Source organism: Oreochromis aureus, linkage group 11 (assembly GCF_013358895.1).
Source record: "Oreochromis aureus strain Israel breed Guangdong linkage group 11, ZZ_aureus, whole genome shotgun sequence".
Taxonomy (NCBI): domain Eukaryota; kingdom Metazoa; phylum Chordata; class Actinopteri; order Cichliformes; family Cichlidae; genus Oreochromis; species Oreochromis aureus.
In genome coordinates this window covers 30,215,009-30,239,124 of record NC_052952.1, presented here as the reverse complement: position 1 = coordinate 30,239,124, position 24,116 = coordinate 30,215,009, and the positions used below count along the sequence as shown (strand labels likewise).

At 39.6% G+C, this 24,116-nt stretch overlaps 1 protein-coding gene across 1 annotated transcript in view; it reads left to right on the top strand.

Annotated features, from left to right (window-relative positions):
• Positions 1-24,116, top strand: part of bbs9 (Bardet-Biedl syndrome 9) — a 169,695-nt gene that overhangs the window by 21,265 nt on the left and 124,314 nt on the right. The window contains exons 9-14 of the mRNA XM_031756711.2: positions 1,586-1,715; positions 4,695-4,876; positions 7,424-7,500; positions 7,611-7,664; positions 7,773-7,875; positions 20,944-21,048. Coding sequence (XP_031612571.1) covers positions 1,586-1,715; positions 4,695-4,876; positions 7,424-7,500; positions 7,611-7,664; positions 7,773-7,875; positions 20,944-21,048 — 651 coding nt within the window. The remainder of the gene's footprint in view (positions 1-1,585; positions 1,716-4,694; positions 4,877-7,423; positions 7,501-7,610; positions 7,665-7,772; positions 7,876-20,943; positions 21,049-24,116) is intronic.

Genomic DNA, 24,116 nt, shown 5'->3' with positions numbered 1-24,116 from the left:
AATATCTCAGCTTTCAAAGTTCCCTCCAATGTCTACTCTGAATATAATTTAGATTATTTAAATTACTCTTGGAAATTGTCTATAAACTCAATCCCCAATGTGTCATTTCAACAAAAGCAACTTTTATTGGGACGTGATTGCTGTCAACACTCAAAACCACATAAAAATTCCCACATGACTGAGGGATGATGACAATTCCCAGGCGCAAAACTGCTGTTGCACTCTTCACTCTCAAAAACAAACAAAGTCCACTCTAGAGTTTATTTTTAACAGTGTGATATTTAGTGACAGTCTAACTGCTGGAGCTGCCAGCCAACAATCAGCAAGGGCTTCTTTTATTATGCAGGGCCATTCAGTGGATTTCTATAGTATCTTCATAGTCGAGAAATTGGAGTAGACGAGAATAGACAACAGTGCTCTCCTGAGCATTTCCTATTGCTTTCCTTCTGGCACTCATCTTCACAGCTGCCTCTGCTCGACCAGTTCCCTCAACCGCCCAGTCTACCTCTTATATGCTGTTTGTATCTTATTTTGTCATTTAACTTTATTGGTTTCATTTCTTATCTGAAACCTTACAATCAAAGACCAGCTCCTGCATGATTTTGAATGATTCCTACTTCTAGGAACATGATATTCTAGGATCATGATAACATGATAGAGAGGTGACAGATTGATTCAGATAGGATCACGATATGACACCTATGATGCGAAGGCCAGAATTGATGTGGGGAGAGATGAGGAAAAAGAGAAAGAAAAGAATGGGATGTGGAGATATCAGTGGGCCTGAAGGGTAAAAAAAGCTTAGAAAGGAAGGAGAACGAAGAACACGGGTTGGAAATTTTTATAATACGGTTGTAATTATAAGGCTGATGTGGAGACATAAGGTGTGTATTTTGCTTTAATGTGGCACCAACACACTCTGTCATTTCGACCCCTGCACTGTGCCACCCTGCTGACCGCTGTTACTATATTATAACTTACGTATTCCACTGTGTGAGTATGTGTACGAGTGTGTGTGTGTGAGTGTAAGTGAGGTGTGTTTGTTTTGCGTGTGGCCGTCACCTCAGATCTCTCCTGGTGGTAACTGCGCCATTGGTGGGATTGGCTGGATATGTGTGTGTGTGTGTGTGTGTGTGTGTGTGAGTGAAACATAAGTAGTCAAATGTAAGTAGTATTTATACTGAAGGTTTCAAGCCATGTGTCATGAGAGAAAGTGTATGTGGAACTTCAGTTGTATATACACCTATAAAAGGTGACCTTGTCTCAAAATGAAAAATCGAGATGATAAAATTTCTATATACAAACCATACGTGAAAAGTGATTTTCTTTACTGTGGTAACTTCTTACTGGGAAAGGTCACCCACCAGAGGAATTTATTTCTATGCTGCATGGTAAAATTTGTGAATTGAAATTTCAGAATCTGACACAAAACCAGCAAATTAGTTTGGCTTTTCTGTAGCCTCTATTTTAGGTGATGGAGTCTGAACTTCTGAAAGCCAGTTTAATTTAATTTTTTTTTTTTAAATAGAATGCCATGATATTTATGGTCTGTTGTTTCTAATCTTCTTTTTGTGGTCATGTTTAGTGACAGATGGCACTACAAACCTGTTGCTGGGTAATCACACCAACATGCTGCTGGTTTACCAGGATGTGACCTTGAAGTGGGCATCCCAGCTCTCCTTTATCCCCGTGGCTGTGCGTGTTGCCAACTTTTTGTGAGTATAACCTCCAGCTAATAAAGGAATCTGATGTTATAATTTTCCTAGTTTAAAGGCAACCATTTGAGGAATATAAAGATGAAGGATAGCTTAGGACAGCTTAGTGCATGTAGTGTACACAACAATGATTATACATGTAAACAAACACACACCTATAGTAGATATAATGTTGTGTTTATCAGCTTGTGAAATCCAGTGTGTAAACTACTCGACAATGTCTTCCAGCTGGCCAATCAGAGCGTAGTGGGGAGGGGCCAGCTATAGCCAATCCTTTGTCTTTTTCCAAACAACTCCAATCAAAGCGCAATTTGATACAATTACAATGCAAAACACAAACACGGTTGAAAAATGATGTGGTTTTTGGTTGTGTGTGTGTCTGTGTGTTTTAGATGCAGGAGATAGTGTGTGTCTGGGTAGCTGTTTGGTTTTGTTTGAGGCTGTGTTGTTTTAAAGCATTTGATAATCATCGGGTGATTTAGTGTGTTGGTGGGACACCGTGCAGAGTGTGGGATAGGAACACACAAAACAAGACCAATACACACAAAAACAACACACGATCACTTCAGCAGCTCATTCTGGCTATCTCTATTTGATAGCAGTGCTCCAGGAGTTCTTGTGTTTTGGAGGCAGTATTGCATTTTATTGCCAACCCCAGATTAAATATTCTCACCATTTGGGATCCTTCAAATTTAACATGGACCAAATCTGAATCAGAACTGTGAAGACTCAGGACTTGATATATATTTATGTTAAAACTGATCTGAGAGGACCGTTATTGAGTAGAATGTTAAGTCAATTCATAGAAATCAAATGCAGGCACCATCAGCAGTGTAACAGTTGTAACTTTGACACAAGCTACAATTGTTAAGATATCTCATGCATGTAAGTACTTGCTGTCACCTGCTTTGTTAAGCACTTTGTGTACAGCTGGTTTTAAACGTGCTATATAAATAAATTTGTATTGTATTGTATTGTACCTGTAATTATCATTTATGCAAATAGCCTCAAGAAGCATTTGTAGCACTCAAGAATTTTAAAAAAGGGGGGAAATGACCAGACAAAAGTTTACCTTCAGTTGCTCCGCTGATAGTCATTCAGTTATGTTCTCTCAATCACAAAATCATTCACCGCTCTCTCAGTCTCCGTCCATCTCGTTACATTGGCAGCAGTATGTTTGAAATCTGAAGCAGTAAGAGCTGAACCTGTTGCTCACTTTGATAAATATACTATGTGTTATTGTTAGTAGATAGTGCTCCATTAACCTCCGAGCACTGCTGAGCCTAACAACCTTTCTGGTGGAAATCCAGCTTTGTATTCTGCTCCCCTCAGGAAGCAATTTTTCACTTCGCCTCAGTCCATTTTAAATGAGCTTTGGCTCCGAGAGAAGTCGGCATCGTTTCTGGAACATGTTCACACATGGCTTCTTCGGTCCATGATGAAGCTTTAACCTGCATGTGTGGATGACATGCTGAACAGGGTTCATACTCCTGAGCTCATTCCATGTCCATGCCTGTTTGTAATGCAGTGCAACCTGAAGGTCTGAAGATCATGTCCATCCAATATTGATTTTCGATTATTGATTATTGTAGGGTCTTTGCCTCACAATATAAAGCACCTTGAGGTGTTGTTATGATTTGACTCTAATAGGAAAGATAGGGAAAACATAATTTCCTTAGGGATTATTAAAGCATTCTGATTCTGATAAAAGTTGAACTGAATTTAATTTATTATGGGCCTTTGTTTTTTCCTCAAAAATGTCTCCAGATTCTCTGAATCTTTTGATGATGCTATGTGCTGTAGATGATGAGATATTTAAAGTTTTTCCAATTTTATGTTGAAGAACAATATTCTGAAATAGTTCAACAATTTCAGATTGGTGAACCTCCGCCTCTCTAAGATTCTCTTTTTATACACTCATGTTACTGACTGGTTGCCAGTTAAGCTAATTAGTTTCAAAATGTTCTGCTTGGTACTACTAACTTTTCCAGCCCTTTTTTGCCCCTGGCCCACTTTGCTATGACATGTTGCTACCATCACATTAAATAAAATATGGGTTTATGAGATTTGCGCTTCATTGCATTCCGTTTTTATTTACATTTTTATACATTTTTTGGAACTAGTGTTGTACACTACGACAATAGTTTGAGAAATATTTTAAAACATTAAGACACTGGAACAAACAGTGTACACAGTGCCACATTTTTTCTTTTTTTTAAAGATTGAAATAAATTCTGGCAACATAGTTTTGTATTGTCACATATCTTGTTTGTATGTATTATCTAACACTGCTGGTAGATTATGTGGGTCCCTTTAGTTGATTTGTAAGCCACCGTCTTTCTCTCAGTTGAACTTGGAGCTATTATTCAGCATGGTGTATGTGTGTGTGTGTCTGTGTGTGTGTGTCTGTGTGTTTTAAATAAATGTGAGAGCCATCACTTTTATGAATGTGTTTCTGTAGCAGTTGGTCATGGCTCTATGAATGTAAATTTTTCTGTGTACGTGTGTGCCCGCGCGTGTGCGTGACAGAGTGTTTCCGCAGCAGTAAAGTGAAAGTTTTATGCCCCCTCAGACGCCCTCCTGTGCAGGTGTGGAGCCGGCTGCTGCTCTTGACCTGAACCCCCTCATGTGTGGGTCTGAGTGTATGTGTTATCGTCTCACTGGACTGGAACAGAAAACACACACATACACACACAACACATCTGCAACCAGTTAGCACACACACAGTTAAAACACATTATTGCATCACTCAGCATTTCTTCATGCTCTCCCTCGTTTCATCTGGTTCCATATTATAAATTAGTTCTGAACTTTACATTCAGTTTTTCTAAAAGGATTAAATAAGCATTTTGCTCACTTGTTTTAAAGCAGCAAACAACAAATTTTGAACTACAGTAGACCTTTTTGGCAGACGTTCTTGACTAATGACTAATAGCACACTGGGAAAAAGTTAACTTTCCTCTTCTCTGCTCTTCTCAGGGATGTGAAGGGAGTCGTGGTCAGTCTGAGTTCAGATGGTCATCTTCTGTGCTCTTACATGGGTACAGATCCCTCTTTCTTTTCAACTCCGAAGGTGGATGCCAGGGAGGCTGACTACGAGCAGGTGGAAGCTGAGATGAAGAAACTGCAGAAATTCATCCGAGAAGCCACCAGGACTCAGGGTAGGAGACTGCTGGAAGCATAATACAGATTTTCTAATTATCACAATACCAAAATATGCCCTTAAGAGGCAACTTTTGATAATTCTTGTCTGATTCTAGGTTTATTAAATCATATTGTCATTCTTAAGTGACTAGTTCTTTGAATCAATTGACTGTCTACATTCGCTTTAAAGTTGGTAAAATTTCCCACTGGAGTATCTGAGCAGCAAATATCTGATACTTTTAGTCTTTAAGGTGACCTTTTATGTTCATTTTTAGCTCCATATTTGAAATCCTGGACTCTGCTAGAGTGGCTTTGCTTGATTTACAGTTCAAAATGATTCACAGTTCTTTTTTTTAATCTTAGACTAAGATCTGGGGCCCGTTCTTCGTACCTCGCTAAGTAAGTTAGCCGGATTTGAATGTTGACGATTTCGCGTGATCTTGGATCATTCGGTTCTCCGAAGCTCATCTGGGACTTGCTGTCATAGCAACAGATCCGTAAGCGTAAACCTGCTTGGGAGCAGGCTTACTTTATGTAAACAGGATTAGATCGCGGCCACTCAGGTATGTCCGCTGCAGTTATACGAAAGCAACAGCGATATTTCGCCACTGTTTTTCCATAAATAAATATTATCAATGTAACTAAAGATAATGCAGCATTTGATTCTTTTATTGATTTCATACAGATACATACAGGTCATTTCCTAAAAAAAAGGGAAATGTACTATTAAGCATTCTATTTCATGTATTTGATTATTCCAGATGTAATTCATATTTTAGAGTAGTAATAGTAAATTACTTCGTGTAATCAAGATGAGAGACCACGGCTATAAAAGCGAAGGTGGATTTGGGAAGTCTGTCGCAGCCATGTCCTGTCCGTTTGTACGCGAGCAACCCATTGCGGAAGGTGCAAGTTTGATAAGGAGAGTTTTCAGAATTCAGCGGATATTGCGGGATAGACAGGATCCTTTAGCTCAGCGCGACAGTGTGCTCATAGAGAGATATCGATTTTCCCGTGAGGGTATTATTTCTCTCTCTCTCTCTCTCTCTCTCTCTCTCTCTCTCTCTCCATATACATATATATTTATATATATATCTCCCAACTTACTGTGCATGCTTCAGTCACCCCTTGCATGGGAACAGGTAAAAGTGATGGAGTGTTATGTCAAACTACACACAAAAAAACCCACAATGTCAATAAATGTCACAGTACAAAAAGCCGGGGTGTGACGAGGGGGTGCAGGACCACCACCTGTCTTTATTTGCTCTGCCCTTTTCTTGGTTGCTGTTATAAACAAACAAACAAACAGATTATTTCAGGGTCTCTTTTCAAGAGACTAAAAGCAATATAAGTGATAAATATACCAAATAAATACCATTCTGTAGAATATTCTTATATTTCACTTTTACTTGTTCCCATGTTCTAGTGGGTCCTGTTGTGGCTCTAATGTGGAAGAGGATATGATGTAATATAATATAATGTGGTATAATATAATATCACATGATATAATGTAATATCATGGATCACTTACGAGTTTAATTTGTCAGCAACTTTCTGCCAGCCCTCTCTCCTTGCTTTTGCAGCCTTTGCAGTGTTCCCCTGCGTTTTAATTAAACTCTGAAACTCCTGATATCCCTCAATCAAGAGTTCTTGGTCTGCTGTCAGAAAATACTGAGCGCTCCTTCGACATCTTTGCCGACCAATCACAGGGTTGCCGATCAATGTTTCTACTATCGATGCGTAGCCCCTTTTAAACCACCCAGTGATCTCAGATTACTTCATCCAGCTATACTAATCGTCAACAACAGGTGTGTTCGAAGAACCAGATTAGCGAGCTCAAAGTTAGCGCGATGATTTGATCTTGGATGTGTCATTTGATCTTGGATGTAGTAAGCGAGGTACGAAGAACGGGCCCCTGGTCAAGTCACTAAGAATAAAAAAAATATCCACATTGAATTTTACTGAAAATATCCACCTTAGTTTCACTTGATATTTGTCACCTGGTTGTCAACACCCCACCTGCAGTGCATCCATACCTCACCATTTGGGTTTGCCCCACAGTTTGACAACCACTGGTTTAAGCTAACTGCCTTCTGAATGGGAAACAGAAGCCTTGGAAAGAGGTGGGAGGGGCTGCTGTGCTCATAGCCGGGTCTGTGTAAGAGACTGAGAGAGTATGAGATGACCATAATTAAGAAATTACCCTTTTTGACATCTAACAGGTCCAGGAGGTTTAGAGCAGTCTGAGGCTTCTGGCTCTTGTACATACACTGACCTTATTATTTGAGACTGGCCATGTTTAATATGAGCATCAATGACTGTAACAGTGTGTGTGTGTATATAAAATAAATATAAGACTGCCACACCAGGTTTAATTTAAACTGCTTTAAACTGCCTTTAACAACAAGTCAATGTGAATTTTATCTTTTGTCCTCTCTGTATTCTGGTTGATTTGTTTGCAAACTGACCAAGTACCATGCCATCTTTCAAGATGTGGTGAAGTGCTGTATTGACTAATAAACACATCGGTTTAGTGTTTTGAGATTAAACTGTTGGTATTTCAGACATTTTGCCCAAAACTGATAGTGAGGATGACCTGTGCATTACTACCACCGTTTCCTCCAGCATGGACAACCCATCGGTAAACAAACACAAAACACACATAAAAAAACAAACTCACATTCGCACATTTAGATGCATATGCAATAATAAACACAGAAAGTCATATTTCCCTTTAATATCTGTCCATAGCAAGCCCTGATCCACGATATCAACGGTCTGCCTGTCCCCTCAGTGACCGTACAGGTGAACCTTTAAAATCATTGTTTCTCCTCTCGGTTTGTGTGTCAGAATTTTATCTGCCCTTTACCAGTATCCTGTCTACATCTAACATCATCATTTTTCTCTTTCCAGGTGAAGGTGAAAGCCAGTAGCGTGGTGAAGTCATCTAAGCTGAGCATTGGTGTCCAGCCTCCTCTGGCAGTCACTCAGGAGCAGTTTGTCCTTGAGGCCATGGGTCAGTTAATTGTAGCTGTAGTCTTTATATGCGAGTTATGATTGGGCATCTGTCTATGTGTATGCCTGTAAAACCTTTTCTTCTTCCTTTTCCTATTGTTGGTTCCAATTATCTGACATTCTGATCTGTTTCTGGGATTTCTGCCTTTGTCCATGGAGACAGTGGCATTGACAAATAGACAGGTTTAGCTAGAGGTGGTAGAGTTGAAAATCCCAAGGTTTTCATTGGGAATGACCAAAATGTACAGATTAAGAATGATCATGTCAGAGGGGCAGTTCAGGTTGGGTTTTAAACGCTTGAAAAATGTGTGAAAGTAACCTTTTCTAATTTGTGTGAACTAGTTCCTTTAAATCATGATTGTCCTGATGGAAAATTAGTGAAACAGAATGCCAGCACTAAAGAAAAACCATATTGCAGAAAGGAATACATGTTTAATAGCAAATCTGACATATAACCTTTAGCGGTAATTAGTACCTTTTTCTTCTTGAGGAGACGTGTAGTATTGGCGAAATGCACAAAATTAATGGAGAAATGCCAAGGAAAGAATGTAAGGGTGTATCGTATGGGAATACAATGACTGCATTTTTATGGAAACTCTAAGCAGCTGGTTTGGTGTATGATCTTTCATCATCCAGTGTCATCAATCACTTTTTGTTCTTTTGCAGCCTCAGTCCATCTCTGAATCATTTGAGGGCACACCCACACACACACACATTTTATCCATTCCTCCTCCTTTTACAGATGAATACGTTGGCCCCGACTGAGTGAGAGGTGTGTGTTTGTTTTCTCAGCTCTTATCAGTCAGTTTTACTCATATGTGTTCTGTAGTCTAGCTGCTGGCCACTGAGCCCAGACAGCGGTAACTTTGAAATGAATTACCCAGACACTGCACACACATAGCCTACTAACCCCAAACACTGATATCTTCTGTCGGCTCATTAAAAGAACATTATTCATCCTGTAATACACTGTTAGCCATCCATCCACTTTGAGCTGTCTGTATGTCCTGTTTTGTTCTGTTGGATTTTTTTTAACATGTACTCTGTGTGCATAATGTAAAGCAGTTGGAGGGAGTTTTTTTTTAATTTTTTTTTATCAGAACGTCCTTATAGTGCGATGAGAACATACTTTTAAAAAATGTGTGGGCCTGTTGGGAGTTAAACCTCTAACCCTGTTGGTGTCGGTGCTTTGCGCTGCCTGTTAGTCTACATATGGAGTGGGACTCTTAATCTTAGCAGCGTTCAGTCACGCCTACAGATTGCTAGCAGTTTGAACCAGTTGTTTCTTCTGTTGCATTTATGTATCTGTTTAATTTTCCTTTAGGAGGCTTAATTATAAGCTTCCCAAGACAATAAAAACAAGACAAGTGAGTAATAAGTTTCTTACTATTAGTAGGAGTCGGATCAGTAGGAGTTTGTGCAACTTTTTTTTTTCTCAGGCTAGATGTTTCTTTATAAACCAACAACCACAAGAAAGGCCGGTCTTTCAACCTCGCTGTTCTTGTCACTCTCTTCTGTGGTACCGAGATCATATTTCTAAGTAGCTGCATATGATCATCTGTCCAGATTCTTGCTATTGTGGTTACACGTGGCTTTCCAAGCATCTAGATGTTATTTGTCTTCATGCCACCCAGAGTCTTTTTGTGTTATGGCTCTTTTAGACTGTCCACCACAGTTTTAAAAATTTGTCACTTTTCAAAAACACAGAACATCAGAATATGTCTTCATGCGAAGACAGCTTAGGAAAAATCTTTTAAAATCTGCTATCAGACTCAAAATTGGACTCCATTCCACATACAAAAGTGCTGTCCATATTTTGCATTTAGCAATCTGCAACTGAGTGAAGAATAAAGTCAGGAGTGACAGAATTATAGCATGGACCCAGTAATTTCCTGTTGTAAATGAGGGTGCTAAAATGAACATTGTTGTCAGTGGAATCAAAGTCTAAGTCATTAAAATGATGAGAAGCATCTTCCTTGTTTAAAAAAAAAAAAAAAAAAAAGCACAGAAAAAAAAGCCATGATTCATTGATATGACGCAGATGGCATGCAGATCAACACGGATGGTGTGTCTCTGAAGAATTCTTGTGTGTGAAAACAAACTTTTAGGAATGAATCCTTTAACTGACTTGTGTGCCAAATTTAACAACACCCAAAATGCAGCCTTGAATAAGCTGCTCCAAACAAAAAAGCAGTTTTATCATGGCACTTTTATCTCATTCCAGAAAGGTAACTGAGGTTATTGCCTCACTTTGTAGCTTGGTTAGTTGGCATTTTGCAGTTTAAAGTTTTGTACAAACAAAACACTGTCAAGTTGCCTTGTGATTTACAGAACTGTCCCCGTGAGGGTGTAAATCTCACTAGAGATGTGGTCATATGTCAAATGACGCACAACAGGTTGTGCAAGTTATTGTGGATGGTGTTGGCTGTCATTTTTCGAATCCATGCACACAGGCACAGAAGCTGGTTTATTCCCAGAACATGGTTCTTTTTAACTTTAAGACTGGTCTCGGCTTTTGCCGAAACAGTCATCCATCACAGAGGAGTATTCCCGGAGTTTTTTGAGAAGGACCAGAATGGACTGTGAATTTATGATTTCAAGATGTGAACAGTATTCTCAGGCGGTTTGAACACCATCCATTTATTCTGAGCTCTGACTCAAAGTGACCACTGGTTTACCATGATTCATAAAGTGTCATGCAGAAATGTAATGCATTTTACCACAGGCATTCTTATCTCTACATATACTATACATGACCCGTCCAGCTGTTAATGAAACCATGATGCACTTTTTGAACAACAGTTTCTATTAAATTCTTGTGTCAGCTTTCATTAATATTGATCCCTTTTCATATGTCTCGTATTTCATATCATTTGCCATATTTTATGCTGCACATTTAATTCCACCCTTTTCTATTTTTCTATCAGTTTTAATCCAGACTTTCTCCATATGTATATTTTTTTACCACTAATGCTACGGTGCTAGAAGTGTATATTACGTATGTCAGCAGTATCCTCATTTGGATATCTCCAATCATTAATACGTTTTTTTCACATTTTTTTACTGCTCCATCAGATGTTGTAGTACAGTTCCTTATGTTCTGCTCTAATTCAAGATGCAGTTTGAGAAAATAACACGTATGTAACATTCCAGGTGGACCACATTTGCTCAATTCTCACCAGTCACTTTTGTACACCTATTTTGCTGCTTGTTAACACAAACATTTAGTCGGCCAATCACAAGAGAGCAACTTAATATACTGAGGAATGTAGACCTGTTGAAGTTTAAACCAAGTATCAGAACTGGGAAGAAAGGTGGATTAAGGGGCTTTGGATGTAACACGGTTGCTGGTGACAGATGGGCTGGTCTCAGTATTTCACAGACTTCTTGAATTTTCCTGCGCAACCATCTCCAGGGTTTAAAGAGGATGTTCTACACAGATGAGAATGGCCAGTCATCTTCGGACCTGACAGGAAGGCAACACTACTTAAAAAAAAAAACTTTCAGTGCAACCGAGTCATCCTAAAGAGCATCTCTGAATGCACAACATGTTAAAGCAGATGGACTGCAGCAGCAGAAGACCACACCAGTTGCCTATTTTGTCAGGTAAGAACCGAAAACTGAGGCTACGGTTCACATAGGGTCACCAAAACTGAACATAAGAAGATTGGAAAAACATCGCATAGTCCAAAGAGTTGCGGTTTCTGCTATGAACTTCAATGGTCGGGTCAGAATTTGGTGTAAGCAACATGGATCGATCCTGCCTTGTATCAATGGTTTTCTGGTGGTTTGTGCGACATTTTCTTGTCACCCTTTGGCACCCTGAACATTGTTTAAGTACCACAGCCTACCTGAGTATTGTTGCTGACCATGTCCATCCCTTTGTGAGGATTTAGTCATCTCATGATGCTTCAAGCAATGTGCCATATCACAAACTCAAATCATCTCAAAGTGGTTTCTTGAACATGGCAATGGAGTGCTGCCTGAGGGCCTAAAGATCTCACCCCCATCCATAAATGGTTTTGGCCCTTCTCTTGGGGTGTCTGAATTTCTTTGGAATTTTACATTAAGAAATATAATTCTTAACTTGTTGAAATTGTTGCCCTTGCAGTCTTTCACAGACCGTTAAATTGTTTCATATGTTGTTTATATGTAGCTGTGTTACCATTTAACCTCACTATCAGTAAAATAAGTCATAATTAATAGTTTCTTTACCATAGAGGACTTTTCTTGTGTTAAAAAAACTCTTTTAGAAGTTCTGCTTGTCGTGGTTCTGGGTCATTTGAGATAGCACTTTGAGTTTCTTGTTTTTGGTGTCATTTTGTATTATTTAGGTTCATTTAGTAGTCTTGAGTTTATTCTGTGTTTTGAGTTTCTTATGTTCCCAGTTTGGTTCCTTGCCTCTTAGGTTCCTCTTGTGTCTCTGTCCTGTGTCCTTCTTGTTTCCCTTTTCTGTTCCCATGTTCCCCTCCATGTGTTCATCCCATGCCTCCCCTGTCTGTCATGTTAATCCATGTTTTACCAGCCTGTCATGTGTCCCCCTCTCACTCTCTTGTCCCCCCTCGCTTCCTCTCTTGTCCTCTCTCGTGTGTCCCTTCAGTCGTCTGCCTTTCCTCCACTCCTGTGTCAAACTCGTGTGTCAGTCTCACTGTTTCCTGTTTTATTGTGACAGTCTTGCGTTCCATGTTCAGTGTGTTTCAGTTTTGGTCCCCTTCTCTCGTTAGTTAGATCACATTCAGGTGTGTTCCCTCCTGTGGTTTGTTCCCTCGTTTGCCCTCTTGTGTATTTATGTCTGCGTCTCCCTCTGTCCTGTGTCGCGATCTCCCTCATGGCTCTGTGTTTCTCCGTGCATTCAGTTCCTTAGTTTCTCCTGGTTTAGTTTGTATTATTCCCTGTCCAGCACTGCTTGAATCAAATTTAAATTAACACACATTTTTATAAATAACAGTTTTCAGTTTTTACATTTTGTACATTTTCTTCTTAGTATTTCGGATTAAATTTAATTTTAAATGATTTGCGAATGACTGCATTTCTGTTTTTAATTTTTAACTTCTTTGGAAACAAGGTTGTGCAATGATCCACATAATCAGTGGCTGACTTTTACAAGATGGTTTTTAGACCCTTTGATTGAAGCAGTCAACATATTGCTGCAATTGAATAACACACTGCAAGTATGCAAAGGTCATGAATGACTTCTTATTTAAAGCTTCCCATCTCATGTGAATAAACAAACTAAAAGCTTAAGAAAAAGTTGGTTGGATAAATACTTCCATGTCTGAACAGACAATAAAACGTGTGCCAAAAAAAAGAATCCAACAAAATCAAAAGTAACTTTATTGGACACGAAGCCAAAACAGGTTAAAACAAAAATCCAGGCTCATCTGGATGGTTTGGTTGTTCTGGTTTTTTCTTCTTGGCAGCTGTTTTCAAGTTTTCACCGTTTATATGGAAGATCAGAGGCTATGACTCACTGCACTGTCACGTTTACACCACTAAAGAGATGCTTTGTTTACATGGGTTTAGGTAGCGGTCAGACGGGTCAGATTCAGAAGCCTGCAGTCAAGCACATAGGCACACATACTGTCACAGACCTCATTTCAGCACTCACACATGCATAACCATGGATGCATGCACGTGCCACACAGTGCACTGTTCAAATATAGACACACACACACACACACACACACACACACACACAATCACAATCAAAGTATCTGTGTGTGTGTTTATGTCACGTTCTTTTGTTTTCCTGCACACAGAAATCTGGTGGCGGCTTTCAGCAGTCATTCAGCAGTTCTCTGCTGAGAAACATGAGAGCTACTACACACACACAAACACATTGCATACAATCGTGTTTCCATAGCTGCAGAGGACATTACATGACTTACATTACGCTTCCTGGAGTCTTACCCTAACCCTAACCATCACCACTGCTTGCTTATGTACACACAGTGTATATATACACTTTGTGTCATTCTTTTTTCCTTTCTTAACTCTCTTCTCTGCCTCTCGCTGGCCTGGCGTGGATCAGCACTGCAAGAGCTGAACCACTTCTGCTGACCCTCAGTGGTCAGATTTGGCCCTAAGGCGAGTGCTTTACATCAGTTAAAGTCCTGAAAATAAGGAAAAATAGATTAATGGAAGCTTTGTGAGTTGTAATGAATACCAGGACATGACTTAAAGGAACTGGATCCCAGTCCCATAGCCAGAGTTTACTCTGTGATTTGTCCAGAAAATTGCACCCTGCTTTATGGATTGCAGGGGAAGTGGCTGCTGAGCTGTAGATGGAATAGTGCCTGGTGTAAACAGTGCACCATGTACACAGAAGTAAATCATATTGACTATCACCATTAAAAATACAATGCTGCAAAAAATTACTTCCATTACCCGGAAATTTTTAATTAATTTTACCGCTTTATTGTTGAGCTACAAACAGGCAGCTTTGCATCAGGCTTCTGGCATTAATGCACTCAAGTTGGGGTTTTTTTTCTGTTTTTTTCTAAGTGCTTTAAATTGGTCTCCTGTTTTTAAAAGCATTTAGCAGCAGGAATAAAAATAGCTGTGGCAGTCAGAGCTTTGTTACTGAGATTAATAAATGCCATGTCATCTTCCCATGCCAGAAGCAGAAAAAAATAACCACAGAGACATCAAGTTTGGATGAGACTGGTGCAGCAATAAAGGTTGCTGTAGCTGAATTTCAGAAATAACGGCTCTTAAATCATATTTGTAAATCTGCTGTCATGATACACATTAACCATTCCCATCAACTGCTGACAATCCCTTGTTAACGGGACAGATGTGTCACTTGGTTTTGATTTGTTGGGATAAAATAAAAACAAAATGTACAGATGCCCTTAAAGGAAAAAAAAAAGTTTTCCTCCAGTGAGGATGTACTGACTTTACTGCAAAAATGAAGCCCATTTTAAGGAGCAAAGGTTTTCGTAATGATCATCATGTAACTACAAACTGAAATCCCCATGATCTAAGATGAGCATATGTAGTTCCAGTCTATTTCATTTAGTGTGTTAGCGACTACATCTAGAACTTTAGAGAGCTTTATTTCTCAGTTACGTACAGTACAAATCTCCTGCTTCTCTTTTTTTCTCTTGTTCTTTTCGTGACTCATTTTGACCATTTTTGCATAAAAGAAACAAAGCCAGAGGGAAAAACAGATACAAATACTAGTGACGAAGGAGCAGGTGCTATAAGAAAATGTGGCTGCAATTTTGAGAAACACTAGCAACACTAAAAACAATAACAGTGTTAGGGACGACACCTCGCATGTCTGCATTTCATCACTTTTCTTTTTGTGTCCTCCTTTATTATTTCCCTACAATGCAACATGCAAGGTTTGTCTTTGCTCAGATGTAAACATGCAAACATCGCATGCACGTTCACAAATTTTTGGCATACGGGATTCATCTCCGTGGAAACAGTATGTTTTTTTTTTCCTGCTACAGCTGTTGCGTATCTGTTTGTGTGCTAGCTGCTGCCCCATGTGTCTTTGATTCTCTAGCTCAGTTTGCGTCCACGCTTGTTTGCAAGAGTGTGTGTTCACTGTAAGTGCAAGTGTCAACACAAGTTTATTTCCAAACTTTTTTGCTGAGATTTGTCACACAGCGCTTTACTGCAAATAAAGAACGACCAGTGGTGATGCATGTGTGTGTGCGCGCGCACAAACAAACATGCATGAGGACCGGTTGTGCAAAGAGGAGGGGAGGTAGCGCCTTCTGACTTTTATTGTTATTCCAGTTTTTATTCGTCTCAGATGGCGACTCAATCCCCTGTTCACCACACACTGCCTCCTTTGTTCTCACTCTCGCCTTCCTACTCTCGCTCTCTCCCTTCTCTCTCTCCCTTTCCATCTTTTCCTTTCTTTCCTCCTCTCTTTCATTTGTCATTTTGCCCTTTAGTGACTTTAAATGCCTTCTTCCTCCTGTTATCCGGTTTACTTCCCCCTGTTTTCCGTAATACCTTTCATTATTGTTCATTGTCTTTTCTCTGTAGTCGACTGTATGCAATAATATGCAGATAATATTGTATTTTTTTATAATTTGACTCACTCTAAGGCTGTAGCTCTTTTCATTTTAAGGTCAATGTCAAATGGCAAAGGAATGATGAGATGGCTTTTATCAGCTGGAACATGCAGTTAGCTGGACTGCAATTAGAGTGACAACTAAACATTTAGGTATGCATAATACATAACTTGTTATTAAAGTTGTGTGGAATAACAATAATATACACAAACATATTTGCAGTTAAGATAAATATATACAACTCTTATACAATCAAAAACTTTGGAGCTAGTCTTTCTGTTTGGAGAGAGTGTGTTTTTGTGTGGTTAGCATGGAACACAATATTAATGTAGAGGAGTCCAACATTTTAATCTAACTTAGAAATTAAACACATACCAACTGTGTAGTTTTGTAGTTTGGCATTGATTGTGTGTATTTTATTTGAAATCATTAATTATCAATGTGTTTTAGTTGTTTTGATGGTCTAATGCAGTCTTTGTACACCCGCACACCTCCTTTTTCTGTAGCTGTTACTTTTACAACTGCTTACAGTTATTTCAGCTGCTGTTCTTTAAGGTTCAGTAGGGATGCATCCATAGATCCTCGCTTGTCTTTCTGAGGAATGGTTCTTGTGAAACTCACACGTGTTGACTTTTGCAAATTAGGAACAGTCAAATTACATTAAATTGATTTTTATCACCGTAAATGCTCATGTGCAGTTTACTGATTTACTGCACCTGAAAAAATAAAGTATAATATAATGCATTTGTATTTATATGCTATCATATTTTATTTTTTAATACCATTAAATGGATATTCACCATTGCCTGTCTATTCTGTCTGATCCATCCTCTTGTCTAAGCAGTTCAAGTTGCTTGAGTCTGCCTGCTGATACAGAAACAAATAGACTCAAAAACCTGTTTGTCTCAGCTGCTGGTGGTCTTTTAAATTTCTCTGAATTTGTAATTTGGTGTTTTTTATCTTATATTTATTGCTGTTGTGTTTTTTCTGTTATCATTTATTTTTTATTGTTGTTTGATGATATTTGCTTTACTGTACAGCAAATCACCCCTTGCAAGTAATCTTCTTGATCCTTTGCATAGCACCGTTGCTATAGAGCAAAAAAGTTTTGGGTTTGAACCTGTTGGTCTGCTGGGCGACTACATGTTGTCCCTGTAATGTGCCTGAGTGGGTTTTCTCCTGGTACTCTGGCTTCCTGTCACAGTCCAAAGATGTTAATTTGTAATTCTGAATTAGCAGTAGTAATGTTATGACCTTGAATAGTTATCTGTCTTTTTGTGTTTTCACTGTGATGAACTGGCAACCCAGTCAGGGTGGATCCCGCTTTTTGTCCTGTGCCAGGTGGGATAGGCCCTGGTCCATCTTTGAATCTAGTCATACAAATGATTAAAAAATGGATACATAAAGAGGTTTTCACTATATTTTTGTCTTCATCCATATTAGATCATTTGCACGCATGTTGCAACAGAGTCATCCTCATTATCAAAGCCTATGTTATTGTGCTTTAATCTAAAGAAGCTAATTCTTCTATGAGTACAATTTTTGTATCTCTGAGTGGACATTAGGTTAAGTGGACAGACCCGACACAGTGATGTGACCTAATCCTGACCTGAATAGGTCAAAGGTCAATGTTTAACACCACACTGATTGTGTTTTCTGCTACAGAATGACATCAGTGACTCCACACTCATACTTGCACACAAGCCAGGTATCCCTCAGATTTGAATATCAGTATTTTGTTTTTATATTATTTCTCAGTGGAAATCAAAATGCAGTTATATATACATAACTTTTTCCCATCTGCTTGTGTGGCATAGAGCTCATCTCCACCCTCTTGACTTCTGACCTCTTGTTCTAAAGTCAGTGGTCAGTTTAACCTAATCTGTCAAGTGTTATAACCTGAACCCTGATAGCTACAGCGCTACAGCGCCCTTTGAACCTAGAATGAACTCACACATGTAAGCTCACATAATTAAAGCAAAACAGAGATCAAGTCTTTCTTTTTTTTAAATGAAAGAATGAGTGGGAGGAAGATGGGGGGATAATACACAGCGAAAAAGTGACAAAAAGAAAACAGTCAGTGAGGATGAAATAAGAGGTGAAGAAAGGTCCAGAAAGAAGCAGGTTAAAATGAGGGCAGAGCAGGAAAGGTGGTAAAGTGGGGGATTTTAGTCTGCTTTGTCAACTCGTTTTGTTGGCAACACTGATAATGGTTTAATGTGCCTGAGAACACTTGAACCAGTCTAAAGTCTCTGACTGGGTTGGTCTTTGGGGTCACACAGACACGTTACCTGATGCTCACAGGTTTGACGCCCACAACCTGTCCAGATGTGCCTGAATATATAATGACAAACTGAAGCGAGAAAAAGAAAACTGAGAGAAAGAAAGGAGAGGAAAAAAAGCAAAGAAGAGGGATTACTTTGTGTCTTTTTGGTCTTGTTTGTTGGTCTTAATGGGCCTGGGAACACTTAAAGCACTTAAACCAGTCTGACCAGTGTGACCTCCAGGGCACACGGGTTAAAAGCCTTCTGCTGACGGACAGAATGACAGGTAGGGAGGGGCCAAGGGAAGTGAAAAGAAAGCTAGAGAGAACGGTAAAACACTGAGGTGGAGGAAAGAGTCGTAGCAACAAGGATGTGAAAGACAGAAATAAGGGGAGAGAATAAAAGTAAAGCTAGAGGAGACTTTGTTAGAGCCTGATGGCAGCACTGTTTCATCTGCAATCTTTATTTAATGGTCAATCACATTGTCTGTAAAATCCTCAGCACGGTCATTGTTTCTTCCAGACAAATTACTTGTAATTCTCCTTATTGTAGGTTGAACACAAGACTCTATGTGTGTACACTCACATGCCTGCCAGTTGTGAACGTGTGATCCTGTCTGCACAAATTTGGGCACCAATTGCATAGTCCAGCGAAAAGTTTAACAGTCACTCAGCCGTGGAGTCCACATCTATCTGTACCTCCGTCTGTTCCTAGCCAAACTTTTGCTCAACTATCTTGCCCAGTTTAGTCTGAAATTTACATTTTACAGTGCTGGCGTTTATGCAAATTAATATGTTGCTACAAACTTTTTATTTACTCAACACATCACTTGGTCATCAGAAAAAAAACCCATAAAGTGAAGTCCTGCTTCAAAAAGCTCCCAGTTTCAGGTCACAACTCTAATAACACAACAGAAAAGAATAGTTCAACATTTTCAAGTGTTATGTGTGTGAAAATGTGTGATAAGTTCTTCAACTTCCAGCCCATGAAAACCACACATTCTTAGGTTTTTGATTCTGTGTTCAAGTTTTATATTTAATATACAGGCATGAGTGGTACCAGCTGTCCAATCTCTTACTCAGCTCAATAAGCCTATTCTGCACAATGTAGCCTTCAAGGGATCTTTGTCTTACTGGTGATTTTTAGTTTTTACACTTATCGTTAGTGTCACCACTGATATTAAAAATTCCCAAATTGGCTGGGGTCTAGCTGTTACACAGAAAAGATGAAAAGGTTGAACAGAAGATCGATCTCTCAGAAGAGGCTGAGATGGGAGGAGAGAGGGGGGAAAAGGAGATGGATGCTTGGTGGGAGAAGTGAGGAGAGCAGTGTGGGAGAAGGATGAGATCAGCTGAGAGAGGAGGTCATGCTGTCAGTACATCTGAAGAGTGCGGAGAAAGTCTCTCTCTCTGCTTTTTATCGTTTATCTTCTCTTCTGTCAGTCGGCGGGTGGGTGTCGTCGTCTCGCCTTTCATCTCCTCTCATCCATCTTGCTCCCTCCTGCTCTGTCTGTCCTCAGCTGGAGCGGTCTCGTTTCGCTTACGGCTGGGTGTGCGCACACCTGCTAAACGTGGTCAATGAGAGTTTATACAGTTCTCAGTAAAATTTTGAAAGACACAGTGACATAGTCTCAAACTTTTGGCACATCGTCTCCTCGCTGTCATTCATTACGCGCAGAATGCCTGTAAGTTGCGCTTCCATTAGGACACATACACACATACTTGGGATTCAGTCACCTGTAACAGAGTGAGCTCAGAAACATCACGGCCCATTACACCACCTCGCCGCCCTGTGTGCATATATATGTGTGTGTGTGCTGCTGCATGGAGCCATTAGCTGTAATGTATCCTTTCCTCTCCGTCTATATTTGATCCCTGCTTTTTCTCTCCAGCTTATTTGCGCTCTCTGCCATTGTTTTTTTTTTCTTTATCTTGGTCTCTCTGGATTTAGGGTATTCAAAAGGAAGCTACAAGTCATCACCTCTGCCTCATGCTGACTATAATTATTTTGTGTTATGTGTATGTATGTGCACACAGTTTAAAAAAAATCTGGTTAATATTCTAAGTCACCTTCCACGGTGAGGTTCAAATTGTGTGTGTGTGTTTGTGTGTGTGTGTGTGTGTGTGTGTGTGTGTGTGTATATACACATTAAAGGGTCTGGTTTGTATTAACCGTACTGCGTCCTGTTCTGTACGTATCTTGAAAAAGCTGACACTTACACTTTGTGTGTGCGTTTCATTGACTACCCCGTTTCCTCATTCATCATTCAATGTCTTTCTTTTAAAGAGTGCTGGAATAAAATCGGTACTTCTGTTCCAAAAGTAAGAAAGTTTTACTCAAAATTACATTGACATTTGTAATAACACAAATTAGCTGAAGGGAAACTCCAGTGAGTTATTATGGCACTTTCATAGCAAATTGCGTGAGACTCGAAATTGAAGCAGAAAGGTCAAGATATTTAAACTTTTTGTCCACGGTGTGGATCAAGCTACAGTGCATCCAGTATTTACTTCTAAAGCGCCTTTTCATTAGATTACATTCAAAATGCACATCCTTGCTAAGGAATAATATTATCGCTCAAGAGGGAATCAAAGTAACAAAGATAATATTATTAGGATTATTGTTTAAACCTTTTTAGATGTACAGAGGATTATTCTCACAGGTAGTGTAATACTTCTGTGATTAAAGGGAATAAATGCATAAATAGTATAAGAGAGGGACAACAGGACACCATGTGTTAATAGCGACGTGTTTGTGCTTTGCTTTCAGGTGTTGGTTCATCCAAAGTCGTGGTGTTTTCAGCGTTTCTCAATGGGCACTACCCCCCTGCTGACCTCACCGGAGACATCACTGTGTCCTACAGCTCGCCGACAGGTAAACAAACCAAAACCAAACCCTTTGACACATTTTCTGAATGGACATGTTTAATTTAACCTAAAACTAACAATTTCGCAGAATACAACACAATTATCCTAATTATTATCTTTTGTTGAATTAATTTTTTGTTTAATTTATTACCAAGTAGTAATGATCAGGGTTTGCTGTGCTAATATTTAACTTGCATGCATAATCCTCCAAAAGCATGCAAGAGCTGATAGTCCTGCTACCTTCCAATCAGCTCGAAATCTTCCTGAAGGACATAGTCACAGTTGATACAGCAGTATTACAGATGGGTCCAAGTGGTCACAAGAAGACAAGAGTAATCCACAACTTGTAACAATAAATGTCGTTTATTTTTAACCTGCTTTGACATATTATCCTGGTAAATAAAGTCCACTTCATCAGTATTTTAAATCTTTTACAAATCCCTGATTGGTCGGGCTCTATCATAGAGCCTTGTTCTCTGTCTGATGACAAAATGTACTTTCTCAGACCCAAGTGAACCCTTACAAGCTCACAGAGGCAGAAGTTAACAGAAATAACGGACTTGGACAACGACTTAACACTAGCTAACAAAGAGCAGCATAAATTTGCAAACAGTGTGAAAAGCCAAGCGCAATGTTATTCCCACTTGGCTTTTCACTCTGCTTTCCTGCGATGGAGTTAAATCTATCAGTCTGTTCCAGCATTACCGTTAGAAGGATTCTGGTCTATAACATCACTTCCAGTGTTGTGTGACACTGTTGAACACCAGCTGCTAACAGTGTGCTGACTTGAGGTAATGACATCTGGGCACTTTCCAGACAAGCCCAGTTCATCCCCCTGCTGCCTCCAGGCATCTGTTTCTAGGCCCTGCAATATTTTTGGAAGATATTACTTTCCCCCTTGCAAACCAACAAAACCACTCTTTATTTCAAATGTCACGGACCTCCTAGAAAAAAAAAAAAAAAAAGATTTATTTGAGTATTTGTTCAGAAATCAGGTCATGAAAAAAACCCTGTTTTCTTGCTATTGTTTCCCTTGGATTGCATTTGCCTTGGCAGGCCTCTGTAGGTGGAACAGTCTCTCCGCCCCAGAAGCACATTTAACGTGAAATGTCTGGAAATATTGGGAAGTGTTTCTTTTTTGTTAAACTTTATTGTGATGCTAAAAATAGCTGAAAATACAGAGTCTGGAGTAGTTCAGTGGCTCTTAGTAGCCAAGCAGCTTGGGGAGAATATGTTGGGAGCTGATCTTGGGTTTGGAAAGAGAGCCAGTGGACTGTAAGTAGAATTAGAAAAAGTTTACTGCAGGTTGGAGGATGAAGGCAGATGAATAACAGGATGGGGACCATGAATGAGGTACACACAAGTTACATTTAAATGGAGCGGAGAAAGAGAAACAGGGAAGGTAAACATTGTTGAGAGAAAGGATGGGAAGGAGGAGGACGACAAAAGCAGAGGAAAATGGGAACTACAGAAGCCCTAGGTATAAACTAAAAGAAGGCAATCTTTGTTAGAATGAGAAAGGAAAAGCAGGGAAGTGAATTAAGCTTATTCTCACTGCATGGTCAAAACTACGAGGACACTTGTGCATTACAACCACTGTCTGCCAAATATTAAAACCTGGCTGCAGGACTTGTTCCCATTCATATACAAGAGCATTAGTCCAACAAGTGTTGGACTGAAATCAGGGATCATTAAGATTTCCTGGGAATGGAACGAAGAAGCTTTACCTAAAATCTTGAAAAACTTCCCCTTTGGCCATGTAATGTAAATTAGAGTTGGCAGTGTTGAGGGGAATGTGGACCTCAAAACTGATCTGGGTAGTAGATTAGTAGACAGCACTGCCATTACTGAATCAGAATATTTCTCAACAAGATTCCAGGAGTTATTTAAAACAAATTCACTCATTCAGTTTTGATATATGACCAGGTGTGCTTTAATCTGTGAGTCACAAGAACTACTTAAGATTTTTAGTAAATGACTACATTTATCACAGCTTGTACTTTCTTCGTGAGTAAAACTTTATTTTTGCTGGAGCTGTGACGACAATGCAGGTGGATGCATTTATATGAAAATGATTCACAAGTACACACAGCAGTCATGCCACATTCAGGCCTACTTCGGCTCTGCCCCGTTAAAAAAACTCTGTCTCGTTGATCAGAAAGGTGGGCAAATCAGTGCAGCGCTGCCGAATAAAAAAGTCGCTTCAGTGTAGTGACCTGCAGACAAGTGTAACACTGGTCACATACCTGCAAATAAAAATAAAACAGATGTCCTGACAGGTTTGATTAAAAACATTCAACGTGAGACACTGCTGTTTGTGTCTTTGTCAGTGTATCTTTTAACAATGACCAGTCCATTCCTTGTAACTCCATGGCTGTGTGTTAATCTTCAGCAGTGCCTCATCCTATCTCATCCTCTCTCATCCTCTAAACGCTGTCCTGGCTTGGGAGGAATGCATCACTTTGTTTCTGTTGCTTTCCTTCTTTCCGCATTCCCACCCGGGGGTGATGATTATGCCTTCACACCACCCACTTATATAACACCATCCCACCCTGGGGCTACTGTGTCCTTCTTAAAGCCCAACAAAGGCTCTGACATTTAAGAAGACTGCTGACTTCTTAAGCCCTTCAAAGGAGGCTTGACGGTGTCAGGAGTTGTTAGAATCTAGAAAGAATTTCATTAGTGGCCCTCTTTGATTTTCTTAATACTTTGAGAGAGAGCTCTGCACAAACACACTTGAGAAGGATCAGGTGGTCAAGTTGGCGTTTACAGTACACTGTTAGCTCGTACACAATGGCCATTTTCATCTGAACAGGCAAAGATACATTGTGACTGTGCGGATACTTTCCATAAAACCCAGCCAGCCATGATTCACTGGTTGCTAGGCCAATTCGTGTGGAAACCTAGGAAGCTAGTTGGCAGCCTTTATTGTTTTCTTCTGTTTTACTGAACTTGCCAAAATGACCAGCATCTCCATATGTTGATGTCTCCAGGACAATGCAGTATTTTTGTTGGGTCACTCCTCTTTTGACTACCAGGCCTGAAATCCATTTGTAAGGAACTTTTGTTAAGCCA